The 17,382-nt window shown below is 42.6% G+C and overlaps 1 protein-coding gene across 1 annotated transcript in view; it reads right to left on the minus strand.

The window, feature by feature from the left end:
• LOC109899142 (ribosomal protein S6 kinase alpha-2) overlaps window positions 1-17,382 on the minus strand; it is a 45,919-nt gene that overhangs the window by 11,678 nt on the left and 16,859 nt on the right. The window contains exons 3-10 of the mRNA XM_031835444.1: window positions 17,279-17,360; window positions 16,346-16,426; window positions 15,076-15,155; window positions 4,323-4,429; window positions 3,035-3,072; window positions 2,735-2,877; window positions 1,874-1,944; window positions 1,703-1,791 (exon numbers count right to left, since the gene is read on the minus strand). Coding sequence (XP_031691304.1) covers window positions 1,703-1,791; window positions 1,874-1,944; window positions 2,735-2,877; window positions 3,035-3,072; window positions 4,323-4,429; window positions 15,076-15,155; window positions 16,346-16,426; window positions 17,279-17,360 — 691 coding nt within the window. The remainder of the gene's footprint in view (window positions 1-1,702; window positions 1,792-1,873; window positions 1,945-2,734; window positions 2,878-3,034; window positions 3,073-4,322; window positions 4,430-15,075; window positions 15,156-16,345; window positions 16,427-17,278; window positions 17,361-17,382) is intronic.

Raw genomic sequence — 17,382 nt, forward strand, 5'->3', positions numbered from 1 at the left:
GGGTTCAATTCTCGGGCCGACTCTTTTATTATATATATATATATAATGTCGCTCTAGCTGCTGGTGATTCTCTGATCCACCTCTACGCAGACGACACCATTCTGTATACATCTCACTCTTCTTTGGACACTGTGCTAACAAACCTCCAAAACGAGCTTCAACGCCATACAACTCTCCTTCCGTGGCCTCCAGCTGCTTTTAATGCTAGTAAAACGAAGTGCATGCTCTTCAACTGATTGCTGCCCGTACCCTCCCACCCGACTAGCATCACTACTCTGGACGGTTCTGACCTAGAATATGTGGACAACTACAAATATCTAGGTGTCTAGTTAGACTGTAAACTCTCCAGACTCACATTAAGCATCTCCAATCCAAAATGAAATCTAAAATCGGCTTCCTATTTCACAACAAAGCCTCCTACACTCATGCCGCCAAACATACCCTCGTAAAACTGACTATCCTACTGAACCTTGACTTCGGCGATGTCATTTACAAAATAGCCCCCAACACTCTACTCAGCAAACTGGATGGAGTCTATCACAGTGCCATCTGTTTTATCACCAAAGCCCCATATAGTACCCACCACTGCAACCTGTATGCTCTCGTTGGCTGGCCCTCACTGCATATCCGTCGCCAAACCCAATGGCTCCAGGTCATCTATAAGTCTTTGCTAGGTAAATCCCCGCCTTAGCTCACTAGCCACCATAGCAACACCCACCCGTAGCATGCGCTCCCGCAGGTATATTACACTGGTCATCCCCAAAGCCAACACTTCCTTTGGCTCCCTTTCCTTCCAGTTCTCTGCTGCCAATGACTGGAACGAATTGCAAAAATCACTGAAGCTGGAGTCTTATATCTCCCTCTCTAACTTTAAGCATCAGCTGTCAGATCAGCTTACTGATCACTGTACCTGTACACAGCCAATCTGGAAATAGCACACCTGTATACCTCATCCCCATAGTATTACTTGCCCTCTTGCTCTTTTGCCTTCCAGAATCTCTACTTGCACATCATCATCTGCACATCTATCACTCCAGTATTAATGCTAAATTGTAATTATTTTTGCCTCTTGGGCCTATTTATTGCCTACCTACCTACATTTGCACACACTGTACATAGATTTTTCAATTTTTCCTTTATTTTGTGTTATTGACTGTACGTTTGTTTGTGTGTAACTCTGTGTTGTTGTTTTTGTTGCACTGCTTTGCTTTATCTTGGCCAGGTCACAGTTGTAAATGAGAACTTGTTCTCAACTGGCCTACCTGGTTAAATAAAGGTGGGAAAAAAATACTTTAGGTAAATTGTTACTAATATTTAACACAATCATACATACAGAATGACTTCCGGCTTTAATCTGACTGCACCACAGGTACCACACTAGTGATGCCTAGTACAGTTGAAATTTAGCTTGACATTACTCTCCATCTTATAAATCATGGAGGAAGTGATTAATGTGGTTATATTCAATCCCAACACTGGTCAACCAGCTTCCACCGAGGGGTAAGAGAGCACATGCATTAACTGTGCTTTCTAGCCTGCACTGTCCCTAAAACCCTCAATGTGAAGATGTAAAATTCCGATTTCAATGCGGTCTGTGTCACATTTAATAAATGAGAAATGGCTTATCTAATGCTATGAAATAGTCTTCCAATTAGAGGAGCATGTGAAATGACACACACTATTAATTCTCTTGACTACATACCTAATCTATTGGTAGGATTTCGTTTGAAGAGGGCCCGTATTAAACTTTGCACCTCTGGGCTTAAGAATTGCGGCATGCCAAGTTTTGCCCTACAAAACAACAAAAAAAGAAAATTATTCCACAAAGTAATGCATTTCATATATATTTGCCATACAAATTGTCGTATCTTACTTTAGAATGAGGGCCATTGTTTCCTTGCGATCTTTGCCTTGAAATGGTAGAGATCCTGTCAGCATTTCAAACTGAAAATAAAGACAAACAATGTCAGTACCAATCCTCTAAATCTCTTTACAAAACCACAATTTTGACAGTTTCTTGGATGACAAACTCACTATACTATGGCATAATATAGGAAAATAATATTTGCCAGTTACTACACAGGCACTTGTTCTAACACTGCAGATGCAGAGCAAAAAGAAAGGAAAAGGGGGATACCTAGTCAGTTGTACAACTGAATGCATTCAACTGAAATGTGTCTTCAAGGTGATATCAGTGAGAGTGCCTGGCGGGTTTCTTTTAGAGAGAGCAAAGCTTGCGTTACAAATTCTGGCCCTAAAGGGATACATTTGGCAAGGTTTGTATTGATCTGGTTTTAACGTGAGGCTAAAGTACTGAGCTAAGAAACCATTAGGGAGTCATTTGTTCTTTAGAGGTGCTGGAGTAATGTGTGGATTAGTCAGCAGCAACCTTATTATAACAGGTCTATTCAATCAGCATTCATCTTTTAATATAAGAGGATTGAAGAGGTGAGACTAGTGTTTGGCGTAGAAGTAGTGGACTACTACCATACCAGTATGCATCGTCATTATGATATCTCTGCATTAAGAGCCACATTTTGACTATAGGTTGGACCATTAGTGACCTGGTCGTACAGGCTGTATGCATAGTGCTGCACGTCCATATACTGTATGCAAACAATTTCATTATATGAAACTCTGACCTAGAGATTGTGTTGCAATAACATTGCAGCCAAACAATAGCTATAGTATGTCTGTAATGCATTATCAAAAAGAAAGGGAGGGAAGTCAACACCATTAAGACGCCAAATGACCACCAGTCAGCACTATGTGTATGTCCTCTTCTGTTGACCACCTCAGGGGCCATGTACTCTATCGTCCCGCAGAAGGAGTACGCTCGCTTGTCATGGTCTATTGCCTCTTTACTCAGCCCGAAATCTAAAATACATTTGATAAAAGGGATTGATGTCAAAGACAGAGGAAAACAGCCACCAGCTATGGGCTTAATGGATTCAACATAAAAAATAAACTACTGATATATCTGTTTGAACTACTACTACCACTGCTGTATGTTTTTAAAACAGTCTTTAGTCACCTGTTATCTTGATGTGGCCCTCCTCATCAAGAAGAATACTGTAGAGGGAAGGAATGCGACATCAATACCTGTTATTTCATAGTTGTGATGTCTTCACTATTGTTCTATTAGAAAATAGTAAAAATTAAGAAAAACCCTGGAATGAGTCTGTGTCCAAACTTTTGACTGGTACTGCACGCACGCACGCACGCACGCACGCACGCACGCACGCACACACGCACACACACACACACACAAATATTTTGCCCCTACAGACAGTGAGTCACATGGATGTGGCTTGATATATAAAGCAGGCAGTAAGGCATTGTTACTGTTCTATTGAACCTTAGAATGGGCAAAACGAGTGACCTAAGCCACTGACCGTAGTATGATCGGCAGTGACAGGCGAGCTGGTTTCAGTATCTCAGAAACGTCCGGCCTCCAGTGCTTTTCAAGCACAACAGTGTTTAGGGTTTACAGAGAATGGTGCAACAAAAAACATCCAGTGGCTGTTGCGGTGGTGTAATGGTGGCGGGGGTGTAATGGCGTGGGGAATGTTCTCCTGAAACATGTTAGGTCTCTTAATACCAACTGAGAAACGTTTCCATGCCCTGAAGAATTCAGGCTGTACTGGAGGCAAATGGGGGTCTGACCCTGTACTAGATGTGTGTACCTAATAAACTCTGTATAATAGAAATACTTTATATAAAATCTTCACATCTTACAAACCTCTCGACACTGCACACCCATACCATTTATTGGGTGTTTGTTTGTTAGAACTAATGGATCTGTGCACAGCACACTTTTGCCCTTGGGTTGGTGTCATTAAATCAACAGTAAAGCTGGGAATAGCTCGTCCTTCAAAGACAAAAAAAGCAGACCACTGAAACCAGGAATTACGCGAGACCTTCAAACGTCAATTATTCCCATGCTGAGAGTTCCTCGTTTATTTCCTCTCATCAAGTACCCGAGAGCCAATTTACAAGTCCAGGAGGAAAAAGATGCAGAACAGATGCAGCATTGATTGCACCAGAGACCTGTTGTTGTTTTGATAGACCTGTCACAGGCAGCACCACAGAGCAGTAACGCAACCTTGTTGAAACTCATGGATCGGAATTATATGATATCAAATCCGACAGTTATGTACTTGGTCATTCCCGATCAGAATATTCATAAGTCTCGGAGATAAAGAAACAATGTGTAGGAGTACTCATATGGGTTAACATTTTAAAGCTGCGGAAATGGATATGCAAGATGCTCTTTGAATAAGGAAGTAGTCTATGGCACAGTACAGTCAGTGAGGCTTTACTTCTCTGGTTTGAGGTCTCTGTAGATGATGCCCAGACTGTGAAGGTGATCTAAGGCCAAGGCCAGCTCAGCCAGATAGAACTTCACATCCTCTTCAGTAAACATCACCTGCAGATGGAGAAAGGTGAAAGATAAAGTCATTGACAAGATGCAAACAGTACAGTGAGGCAAAAAAGTATTTAGTCAGCCACCAATTGTGCAAGTTCTCCCACTTAAAAAGATGAGAGAGGCCTGTAATGTTCATCATAGGTACACTTCAACTATGACAGACAAAATGAGAAAGAAAAATCCAGAAAATCTAATTGTAGGGTTTTTAATACATTTATTTGCAAATTATGGTGTAATCTCACGATACATGGCCCCATTCATTCTTTCCTTTACACGGATCAGTCGTCCTGGTCCCTTTGCAGAAAAACAACCCCAAAGCATGATGTTTCCACCCCCATGCTTCACAGTAGGTATGGTGTTCTTTGGATGCAACTCAGCATTCTTTGTCCTCCAAACACGACGAGTTGAGTTTTTACCAAAAAGTTATATTTTGGTTTCATCTGACCATATGACATTCTCCCAATCTTCTTCTGGATCATCCAAATGCTCTCTAGAACCCTTCAGATGGGCCTGGAAATGTACTGGCTTAAGCAGGGGGACACGTCTGGCACTGTAGGATTTGAGTCCCTGGCGGCGTAGTGTGTTACTTGATGGTAGGCTTTGTTACTTTGGTCCTAGCTCTCTGCAGGTCATTCACTAGGTCCCCCTGTGTGGTTCTGGGATTTTTGCTCACCGATCTTGTGATCATTTTGACCCCACGGGGTGAGATCTTGTGTGGAGCCCCAGATCGAGGGAGATTATCAGTGGTCTTGTATGTCTTCCATTTCCTAATAATTGCTCCCACAGTTGATTTCTTCAAAACAAGCTGCTTACCTATTGTAGATTCAGTCTTCCCAGCCTGGTGCAGGTCTACAATTTTGTTTCTGGTGTCCTTTGACAGCTCTTTGGCCTTGGCCATAGGGGAGCTGGGAGGGTGACTGTTTGAGGTTGTGGACAGGTGTCTTTTATACTGATAACAAGTTCAAACAGGTGCCATTAATACAGGTAACGAGTGGAGGACAGAGGAGCCTCTTAAAGAAGAAGTTACAGGTCTGTGAGAGCCAGAAATCTTGCTTGTTTGTAGGTGACCAAATACTTATTTTCCATCATAATTTGTAAATAAATTCATTAAAAATCCTACAATGTGATTTTCTGGATTTTTTTTCTCATTTTGTCTGTCATAGTTGAAGTGTACCTATGATGAAAAATACAGGCCTCTCTCATCTTTTTAAGTGGGAGAACTTGCACAATTGGTGGCTGACGAAATACTTTTTTGCCCCAATGTACATGTGTGATATATGATTCTGAAAATAAAAGCTGTGTTTTTAAAATTGTAGAGTAGCCTACATTGATGTGTTTTAAACAGCTGTCCATAATTCCAATGTCAGGTAGCCTGAGCAAAACAAGAGCACTACCCACAGATGGAACACTACTGAAACTCACTAACTTGATCCCAAAGCCAGCTGTATGGAACCTCACCCAAAATATTTGCATCAAGGATGTTACACATTTACATTTTAGTAATTTAACAGACACTCTTATCCAGAGCGAGTTGCATTCATCTTAATAAAAACTTTGCTGAGTTTCCTCAGGTAGAGCATGTATTGTTGTATTTCTCTTTCTTTACTAAATAGATAATTTTAACCACAGAAAGATTACTTTAGCTCCCAAATGGAATATGTGTGGGGAATAAACACTGCGATGCCAAGGAGAGCATTTAATTGCGGTGAAAGTAACAAGTTGCTACCAGCATTAGGGAATCTGCTAGCTGTTCCAGATGAGTGATTTCCAAAACCAGCAGTAATTCATTCATATTTCAATTCCCACTTGTCTGTCGGCCCAGAAGAACCAATTTAAATCTAGACAAATTGTTTGCCCAATTTCATTCCAGTTATTATTTACAAAAGGATTGGTAGTAGTCACGATGACACATAGGAGGCAGTAGTTTTAGGAAACATGGGTGAATGGATGAACACATTTCCAAAGTTGGTGGTCTATTATCCGGACTGCAGGTTGTTTTTATTATTCAATAATAATCAAGGTCTCCATCCATTTAATCATTTCTTTGAGCAAACCTCCCCTCGAATACCCCAGAGTTAATTTTATATGATCTATTCCAGTAGGCATACTAGCACACCCGATTCAACTAATCAGGGGCTTGATGATTAGTTGGAGCAGGTATGCTAGTTGGAATTGAACAAATAAGAAGAATGGCTTGGGGTACTCAAGGAGAGGTTTGGAAACAACACAGAGCCCTGCATGAGGCCCCCCACTAGGTTATATCTCTCTGTCTGTAAGGCCAGACGGTATTCCAGGGCGTGTCCTCCGGGCATGTACAGACCAGCTGGCAGGTGACTTTCCAGACATTTTCAACCTCTCCCAGTTTGTAATCCCCACATGTTTCAAGCTGACTACCATCATTCCTGTCCCCCAAAACACAAAGGCATCGTGCCACAATGACCACCGCCCTATAACACTCACATCTGTAATGAAGTGTTTTGAAAGGCTGGTCATGGCACACATCAACTCCGTTATCCAAGACACCCTGGACCCACTCCAATATGCCTACTGCCCCAACAAATCCACAGACAATGCAATCTCAAGTGCACTCCATTCTGCCTTCTCTCACCTAGAAAAAAGGAATACCTATGTGAGGATGCTGTTCATCCTTCCTGTTTGGCCCTGTCCGGGGGTGTCCTCGGATGGGGCCACAGTGTCTCCTGACCCCTCCTGTCTCAGCCTCCAGTATTTATGCTGCAGTAGTTTATGTGTCGGGGGGCTGGGGTCAGTTTGTTATATCTGGAGTACTTCTCCTGTCCTATTCGGTGTCCTGTGTGAATCTAAGTGTGCGTTCTCTAATTCTCTCCTTCTTTCTCTCTCTCGGAGGACCTGAGCCCTAGGACCATGCCCCAGGACTACCTGACATGATGACTCCTTGCTGTCCCCAGTCCACCTGGCCATGCTGCTGTTCCAGTTTCAACTGACCTGAGCCCTAGGACCATGCCCCAGGACTACCTGACATGATGACTCCTTGCTGTCCCCAGTCTACCTGGCCATGCTGCTGCTCCAGTTTCAACTTCCACCTGACTGTGCTGCTGCTCTAGTTTCAACTGTTCTGCCTTATTATTATTCGACCATGCTGGTCATTTATGAACATTGAACATCTTGACCATGTTCTGTTATAATCTCCACCCGGCACAGCCAGAAGAGGACTGGCCACCCCACATAGCCTGGTTCCTCTCTAGGTTTCTTCCTAGGTATTGGCCTTTCTAGGGAGTTTTTCCTAGCCACCGTGCTTCTCCACCTGCATTGCTTGCTGTTTGGGGTTTTAGGCTGGGTTTCTGTACAGCACTTTGAGATATCAGCTGATGTACGAAGGGCTATATAAATAAATTTGATTTGATTTGATTCATCAACTCAGATTTCAAACACCATAGTGCCCTCCAAGCTTGGGACCCTGAGACTGAACACCTCCCTCTGCAACTGGATCCTGGACTCCTGACGGGCCGACCCCAGGTGGTAAGCGTAGGCAACAACACCTCCGCCACTCTGACCCTCAACACAGGGGCCCCCAGGGGTGTGTGCTCAGTAGGGCTGTGACGATACCATTATTGCAATATTTTTTTCCATTCCATGGCAAAAATGAAAACACAAAGCAGAACAAATTATTTGGTCCTTTAAAAACCTGATGTATGTAAAAATATAGTGTGCTATAAGATGGAAAAATAAATAAATATGACTCTGGATGACAACATAATTCTGTTTGGTTCCAACATTAGGGCTATTTTCCTAAAGTTAAATCTGCTTCAAGTTTTGTTTCCTTACCACGATACTAATGAGTATCGCGATACTGGTATTGTCCCAGCCCTAGTGGCCGTTTAAATTTCTGCTGTTTGTTGCTGTTCATATCAGCCCTGTGAGCTGTGCTGGCTGGAATTCCGTGGATAACCAGCATTAGCCTAAGTTGCTACCGTCATGCCGCCCAAAGTTAAAGAAGTTTGGAGAAATGGAGAGGACAGTGTTTCACAGTTGAGTGATCTTTTAAAATCAACAAAAACATGTCAACAAGCAATTGTTACAACAGGAAAATAGCTTCAAGAGCTTTGTCCAAATACTGGTGGACTCAACTAACAAAATAATGGGCAATCTGACCAGAAAAGTGTATGTCCTGTATGTCCAGGGAAAGGTGTATGTCCTGAAAGAGACTTGCAACAAGATGACAACAAACTGTAAGCCCACGCGAGATGACAGCAGTCTGTGGATCATTATTTCAGATGACTGGGAAAACAGTAGTGATATTAGGATATTCTTTTTGACGATATATCATTTCATTTTGACAATATAGGAATATTATTTTTGCCCTAGTTGGCTGTACCTACACCACAACTCACATTTGTTTTGAGAACTTTTACTTCCATGACTGATTTTCTCATGGCTCTGTCTTGTCCCTCTACAGTAGACATATGGTGAGCAATATGTTTGGAACAATAAAATCACAGTATCGAATCGCAATACATATCGTTTCGGCACCTAAGTATAGTGATAATATCGTATAGTAAGGTCCCTGGCAATTCCCAGCCCTACTATCTAGACTAGAGGGACAATCCAGGAGGAATAATATTGTTGTGGATGGCATACCAGTCTCCACATGAGGCCTGGACGGAGTCTGAGGAAAAAGTGGAGCACGCCCACAGGTCTGGAAAACCTGTAACCAGCCCTGATGATAGATCCAGGCCGATAGTTGTTCCTGAGGTTCAAGGACAAGGCGGCTGTTCTGGAGAGAGCCAAGAACTTGAGAGAAACCAACATCTTCCTATACGAGGACTTCTTTGAAGCTGTGCGCCAGAGCCGGAAATAACTTATCCAAGCTATAAAAGCTGCCAGAGAGCGTTGGGACATTGCTTACATCTGCTACAACATGCAAAGCACATTGTCCCAAAAGCCAGGGAGGAGTGAGAGAGCCAAGCTTCAAGTTGTTTCAGCCCAACATCACACACACCAACTGACACTCATAAGTAAAAATATTCTCTCCATATTATCTATGATAAGCTACCCAGGATAGGGCTAAGAATTTTAATATATGTAACCTTAGAAATAAGGTTTATGAAATCAATAACTTGCTAACATCTAACAGCTAACATTCATATACAGTGCAGTCGGAAAGTATTCAGACCCCTTCCCTTTTCCCACATTTTGTTACGCTCCAGGCGTATTTTAAAATGTATTAAAAATTAAAACATCTTAAATATTTTCATAAGTATTCAGACCCTTTACTGTGATACTCGAAATTGAGCTCAGGTGCATCCTGTTTCCATTGATCATCCTTGAGATGTTTATACAACTTCATAGGAGTCAACCTGTGGTAAATTCAATTGATTGGACATGATTTGGAAAGGCACAAACCTGTCTATATGAGGTCCCACAGTTGACCGTGCATGTCAGAGCAAAAACCAAGCCATGAGGTTGAAGGAATTGTCCGTAGATCTCAGAGACAGGATTGTTTCGAGGCAGAGATCTGGGAAAGGGTACCAAAAAGTTTGGAACCACCAAGACTTTTCTTGGAGCTTGCCTCCCAGCCAAATTGAGCAATCGGGGGAAAAGGGCCATGGTCAGGGAAAAATCATGATGGTCACTCTGACAGAGCTCCAGAGTTCCTCTGTGGAGATGGGAGAAACTTCCAGAAGGACAACCATCTCTGCAGCACTCTACCAATCAGGCCTTTATGGTAGAGTGGCCAGATGGAAGCCACTCCTCAATAAAAGGCACGACAGCCACCTTGGAGTTTGCCAAAGGGCACCTAAAGGACTCTCAGACCATGAGAAACAAGATTCTCTGGACTGATGAAACCAAGATTGAACTCTTTGGCCTGAATGCCAAGCGTCACGTCTGGAGGAAATCTGGAACCATCCCTCCGTTGAAGCATGGTGGTGGCAGCATCATGCTTTGGGGATGTTTTTCAGCGGCATGTACTGGTAGACTAGTCGGGATTGAGGGAAAGATTAATGGAACAAAGTACAGAGAGATCCTTGATGAAAACCTGCTCCAGAGCACTCAGGACCTCAGACTGGAGGCGAAGGTTCACCTTCCAACAGGACAACGACCCTAAACTCACAGCCAAGACAATGCTGGAGTGGCTTTTTATTATTTTTTATTTCACCTTTATTTAACCAGGTAGGCTAGTTGAGTTGCAACTGTGACCTGGCCAAGATAAAGTGTAGCAATTCGACACATACAACAACACAGAGTTACACATGGAATAAACAAAACATACAGTCAATAATACAGTAGAACAAAATAAAACAAAAAGTCTATATACAGTGAGTGCAAATGAGGTAAGTTAAGGAAATAAATAGGCCATGGTGGCAAAGTAATAACAATATAGCAATTAAACACTGGAATGGTAGATCGGCAGAAGATGAATGTGCAGGTAGAGATACTGGGGTGCAAAGGAGCAAAATAAATAAATAAATACCAGTATGGGGATGAGGTAGGTAGATAGATGAGCTGTTTACAGATAGGCTAAGTACAGGTGCAGTGATCTGTAAGCTGCTCTGACAGCTGGTGCTTAAAGCTAGTGAGGGAGATGTGAGTCTCCAGCTTCAGAGAGTTTTGCAATTCGTTCCAGTCATGGGCAGCAGAGAACTGGAAGGAAAGACGACCAAAGGAGGAATTGGTTTTGGGGGTGACCAGTGAGATATACCTGCTGGAGCGAGTGCTACGGGTGAGTGCTGCTATGGTGACCAGTGAGCTGAGATAAGGTGGGGCTTTACCTAGCAGAGAGCACTTGTAGATAACCTGTAGCCAGTGGGTTTGGCAACGAGTATGAACCGAGGGCCAACCAACGAGAGCGTACAGGTCGCAATGGTGGGTAGTGTATGGGGCTTTGGTGAAAAACGGATGACACTGTGATGGACTGCATCCAGTTTGTTGAGTAGAGTGTTGGAGGCTATTTTATAGATGACATCACCGAAGTCGAGGATCGGTAGGATGGTCAGTTTTACGAGGGTATGTTTGGCAGCATGAGTGAAGGATGCTTTGTTGCGATATAGGAAGCCGATTCTAGATTTAATTTTGGATTGAAGATGCTTAATGTGAGTCTGGAAGGAGAGTTTACAGTCTAACCAGACACCCAGGTATTTGTAGTTGTCCACGTATTCTAAGTCAGAGCCGTCCAGAGTAGTGATGCTGGACGGGCGAGCAAGTGCGGGCAGCGATCGATTGAAAAGCACGCATTTAGTTTTACTTGCGTTTAAGAGCAGTTGGAGGCCACGGAAGGAGAGTTGTATGGCATTGAAGCTCGTCTGGAGGTTAGTTAACACAGTGTCCAAGGCGGGGCCAGAAGTATACAGAATGGTGTCGTCTGCGTAGAGGTGGATCAGAGAATCACCAGCAGCAAGAGCAACATCATTGATGTATACAGAAAAGAGAGTCGGCCCGAGAATTGAAGCCTGTGGCACACCCATAGAGACTGTCAGAGGTCCAGACAACAGGCCCTCCGATTTGACACACTGAACTCTATCAGAGAAGTAGTTGGTAAACCAGGTGAGGCAATCATTTGAGAAACCATGGCTGTCGAGTCTGCCAATAAGAATGTTGTGATTGACAGAGTCGAAAGCCTTGGCCAGGTCGATGAATACGTTTGCACAGTAATGTCTTTTATCGATGGCGGTTATGATGTCGTTTAGAACCTTGAGCGTGGCTGAGGTGCACCCATGACCAGCTCTGAAACCAGATTGCATAGCGGAGAAGGTATGGTGGGATTCGAAATGGTCAGTAATCTGTTTGTTAACTTGGCTTTCGAAGACCTTAGAAAGACAGGGTAGGATAGATATAGGTCTGTAGCAGTTTGGGTCTAGAGTGTCACCCCCTTTGAAGAGGGGGATGACCGTGGCAGCTTTCCCATCTTTAGGAATCTCAGACGATACGAAAGAGAGGTTGAACAGGCTAGTAATAGGGGTTGCAACAATTTCGGCAGATAATTTTAGAAAGAGAGGGTCCAGAATGTCTAGCCCGGCTGAATTGTAGGGGTCCAGATTTTGCAGCTCTTTCAGAACATCGGCTTTCTGGATTTGGGTAAAGGAGAAATGGTGGGGGCTTTGCCGGTTACTGTGGAGGGTGCCGGGCAGTTGACCGGGGTAGGGGTAGCCATGTGGAAAGCATGGCCAGCCGTAGAGAAATGCTTTTTGAAATTCTCAATTATAGTGGATTTATTTGTGGTGACAGTGTTTCCTAGCCTCAGAGCAGTGGGCAGCTGGGAGGAGGTTCTCTTATTCTCCATGGAATTTACAGTGTCCTAGAACTTTTTTGAGTTAGTACTACAGGATGCAAATTTCTGTTTGAAAAAGCTTGCCTTAGCTTTTCTAACTGCCTGTGTATATTTGTTCCTAACTTCCCTGAAAAGTTGCATATCACGGGGGCTATTCGATGCTAATGCAGAACGCCACAGGATGTTTTTGTGCTGGTCAAGGGCAGACAGGTCTTGCGTGAAGCAAGGACTATATCTATTCCTAGTTCTACATTTTTTGAGAGGGGCATGCTTATTTAAGATGGTGAGGAAGGCACGTTTAAAGAATAGCCAGGCATCATCTACTGACGGGATGAGGTCAATGTCATTCCAGCTTACCCCGGCCAGGTCGATTAGAAAGGCCTTCTCGCAGAAGTGTTTCAGGGAGCGTTTGACAGTGATGAGGGACTTTGAGACAAGTCTCTGAATGTCCTTGAGTGGCCCAGCCAGAGCCCGCCTTGAACCCAATCGAACATCTCTGGAGAGACGCTCCCCATCCAACCTGACAGAGCTTGAGAGTATCTGTACAGAAGAATGGGAGAAACTCCCCAAATACAGGTGTGTCAAGCTTGTAGCATCATACCCAAGAAGACTTGAGGCTGTAATCGCTGCCAAAGGTGCTTCAACAAAGTACTGAGTAAAGGGTCTGAATACTTATGTAATTGTGATATTTCAGTTTTATTGTTTACATTTTTTGCAAACATTTCTAAAAACCTGTTTTTGCTTTGTCATTATGGGGTGTAAATTGATGAGGGGGAAAAACAATTTAATACATTTTAGAACAAGGCTGGAATGTAACAAAATGTAGAAAGAGTCAAGGGGTCTGAATACCTTCCGAATGCACTGTATATGATACATGCATCTTAGTTCATCATGGAGTCAACTAGCATGTTAAATATGATCATTGTTCGTTACAAACACCAACTATTGCAATCCACATAGCTTGGCGTATTGCCAATGAATGAGTTTTAAAAAAGTATGGTGTGATGAAACAATCTGCAGTTGTTAGCTGAATGTCCCAAAGGAACTCTGAGTCAATGGTTTCATCAATTGAGTCGTTATCTATCATTTCTTCATAATAGCAGTATTACAATACAGGCTATTGAAGGGGTGGGGAATAATTTTGACTCGAGGGCCACATTGGGATTTCGAAAGGGGGCCACAGTTTTTGGGGGAACGATTTTCTTGTCAAAGTAATTTTGCAGGCCAGATAAAGGGCAGTGATTTGACAATCATTTCTACATAATTTCTATCTAGTTTTAGATGTTCAAATGTGACCCGGAGTGTTATTTAACCCAAAATAATCATCCCCCCCCCCCAACCCTGGGTTAGTTACTTGGATTCAGGAGTAATTAATCAATGGAAAGAAGGATATATTGTAATCTGACTGATGAGGTCTGGGGCTGTTCATTGACAGTGAGCACTTAAATGTTTGCATCGAAAGCCCATGCTAGACGTACCACACAAGCCATTATGTCTGTGGTTTGAAAGAAACCTGTGCTGGTAATTGGAAGTGAGTACTTGAAAGAGCTACACTTTATTACTGAAGTAGCCTACTTATTTCAACTCACTATGAATGCATGGACATTCAGAGATGCTGAAGTACAAGATTAAAGCCAAACCAATTAGGAATGAACATTTGCAATATAGGGACCTATTCCTGATGGGGTCTGGTCAATGGCAGGGTGTTTATACATATCGATTGAATCAGTGGGGAGGACGGACCTATTTTTAGTCACAGAATGAGTCCTGAAGCTTTGTAACCCGCACCTGTGATGAATGAAAGTCCTACTTGGCTCAAGCTCTGAAATCACTTCACAGGAAAGCGAACTATGGTGGTGGCAGAGAGGCAGTTATAGATTGGTCATTGTGCTGCACAGTGATGGGCCCCAAAGTGGCATGATGCATCAGTGTACTACTAAGAAGTGTCAAAGATCCATTAATAGCTCGGCATTGAACATACAATTGGTCATCAAAACAGATTTTCATGAGGACAGAATACCATTCATCTACAGCTCTTTTGGAATGTGCTTGTTTGTTGCTGTTGTCAATAAAGGCAAACAAATCTATAGAAATAGTTCAAGGGTCATGACATAAAAATAACGCATTGGAAGGGTTTTTACTTGGGAGGGATTTTACTCTATAAGCCAAATTACCAATTGCTGTTGAGTTGACCAATAAAAAAAAAGTAATATTACGCTAATTGAGAATGCCTCGAAATATACTGTACCTATTCAATCAAAAAGGGACATCTGTACCAAGAAAACAAATGATTGGAAATAAAAGTAAACATTTTTTTAAACTTATGCATGTGGTGATTGAATGTATTAATAAAACTGTGAATGAGCAGTAAGCCATCACAGTGAGTAACATGATGACTGACCTCTTTAGAAAGCCGTGTGAAGAGGTCTCCCCCTCTGAGGAAGTCTAGAATCAGATACAGCTTCCCCTCCGTCTGAAAGGCTGGGCCATAAAAACAACATAAATGGTCACGCAAAATACATATTCTCCTTCGCTCATGACATGCAATAAAATGAAAACACTCCAAAGTGCAAGAGGCATCACTACAGTTCATGGTTCGATTCCAAGCTGTATCACATCTGGCCATGATTGGGAGTCCCATAGGGCGGCGCACAATTGGCCCATTTTTTTAAATATTTTTTATTTATTTTATTTAACCTTTATTTAACCAGGCAAGTCAGTTAAGAACACATTCTTATTTTCAATGACGGCCTGGGAACAGTGGGTTAACTGCCTGTTCAGGGGCAGAAGGACAGATTTGTACCTTGTCAGCTCGGGGGTTTGAACTCGCAACCTTCCGGTTACTAGTCCAAAGCTCTAACCACTAGGCTACGCTGCCGCCCCAGTGTCGTCCGGGTTTGACCGGGGTAGGCCATCATTGTAAATAAGAATTTGTTCTTAAATGACTTGCCTAGTTAAATAAAGGTTAAATAAATCAAATGTAAAAAATGACAATGAGCCTCAGAGACGATTTGGCAGTTTTAAAGCCAATTTCATGCAATTCTACACATTTAGCTATCATATGCTATCTGGGGGGCCCACAACCAGGGGGCCCACAACACAAAATAAATCAATTTGGTTGGGTACCACCTGGAGTTCGGGGGGCCCCGGGGCATGTGCCCTATGTGCCCGTTCAGTAATCCGGCTCTCCTTAAAAGGTACATGTCAAGGCAAATCTTTTTTTCCTGGTATAATTTTGATATTATGTCTTCTCGTGTATTCCTATCATCTGCTTTGTTGAGTGCATCCGTTTGCCTGGGGCTGCTGTGGCAATACTCAGAGCATGCTAATAAATAAGGAGGTAAGGTGCTTTGAGACGGAGTGATGGCTTACGCTGTCTGAAGGGCTCCAGACGTCACTGAAATGTTTAGAGGGACGTGCCAAGCCTTATAAAACGCTTGGAGAGTTATTCAATGCAAGAACCTACTCCATTTGATATCACAATGTGTTTCTGCCTGCTGCCTAATGGCAGAACCATTCCAACAACTGATGGCTAAAGACAATCTCGTCACATAATTATTTGGCTGTCTTAACAAATGGGTTTTCATGTCTCAATGTTTGTTGTATGTATGTGTGCCAGTCAGAACATGGTTACATGGATGAGAAAGACGGCACTTGGGAAATACGCTCACCATAATGGAGTTTGACTATGAAGGGGTGGTTGACTTCAGCCAGAATGTCTCTCTCCATTTTGGACCGCACCCGATCCCGAACTGAAAAACAGACAAAGCTTATCAAAATGGTGGTAATGAATTAAGATACTTGTAGAACTGAACAGATGTGGACAAAAGCTATACATATACAATCCATTATAGTTGGGCCGGTATCTGACGATACTGTATAAAATACCTCAGGTATGAATTTCTATACTGTCAAAACTGTTGATACTATGAAAATCTTTAAACCACTCAACCATGCATATGGAACTTCTCCCTCACTAGTCAGCCACTTACCTAATCAGTGCATTGGGAATGTCATTGCATAATCGAGACCGAGTGAGCTAATGCAATGACTTGCTGCATTATGCTCATCTATCTGCATTACCTAAGCCTTCTCCCTATGTCACCTGAGAAATGGAGGTCAGCTACTTCGTTATCAATAATAATCAAAATCATAATCCCCTCAAGCACCTGTGCTGCAATGCAGAATATTATGCCAGCTTCCTCTTGCAATGGCTCTCTGCTTTGCAGAGGACATTCCTGCAGCTGTGCCTGTATTATGTAAGCAAGGAGAACATCATCTCCATTTCCTGAGACAGGGCCAAAAGGCTGCATTTCATTATCCAGAGCAGATTTTTTTTTAAATGTAAAGCGTTTGACTGAGATTTGTTGAGTACAGGAAACGTAAGATGTTTTTGACTGAGATTTGATGAGTATAGGAAACGTGAGATGTTTAAAAAAAATATATGAATATATATTTTATTACTTATGCCGGAAAACCAGTTTGGCTGGATAGGTAATTAAATCATACCCATATCATGTCTGTTTACTGTAATAATATTACGCTCTTTGTAAGATTGGTCCGCTGAAAAAAATACCACTCTTCGAAAGTATCAGAATAAGTACCTTTTAGCGTTGCTTTCCTTAACACTTTCATGGCATAAAGCTGTCCTCTGTCAGAGCCTTTGATTTTTCTCACCAGGAACACCTATGGAGGAGATTAATATCAG

This window comes from Oncorhynchus kisutch, linkage group LG11 (assembly GCF_002021735.2).
Source record: "Oncorhynchus kisutch isolate 150728-3 linkage group LG11, Okis_V2, whole genome shotgun sequence".
Taxonomy (NCBI): Eukaryota; Metazoa; Chordata; class Actinopteri; order Salmoniformes; family Salmonidae; genus Oncorhynchus; species Oncorhynchus kisutch.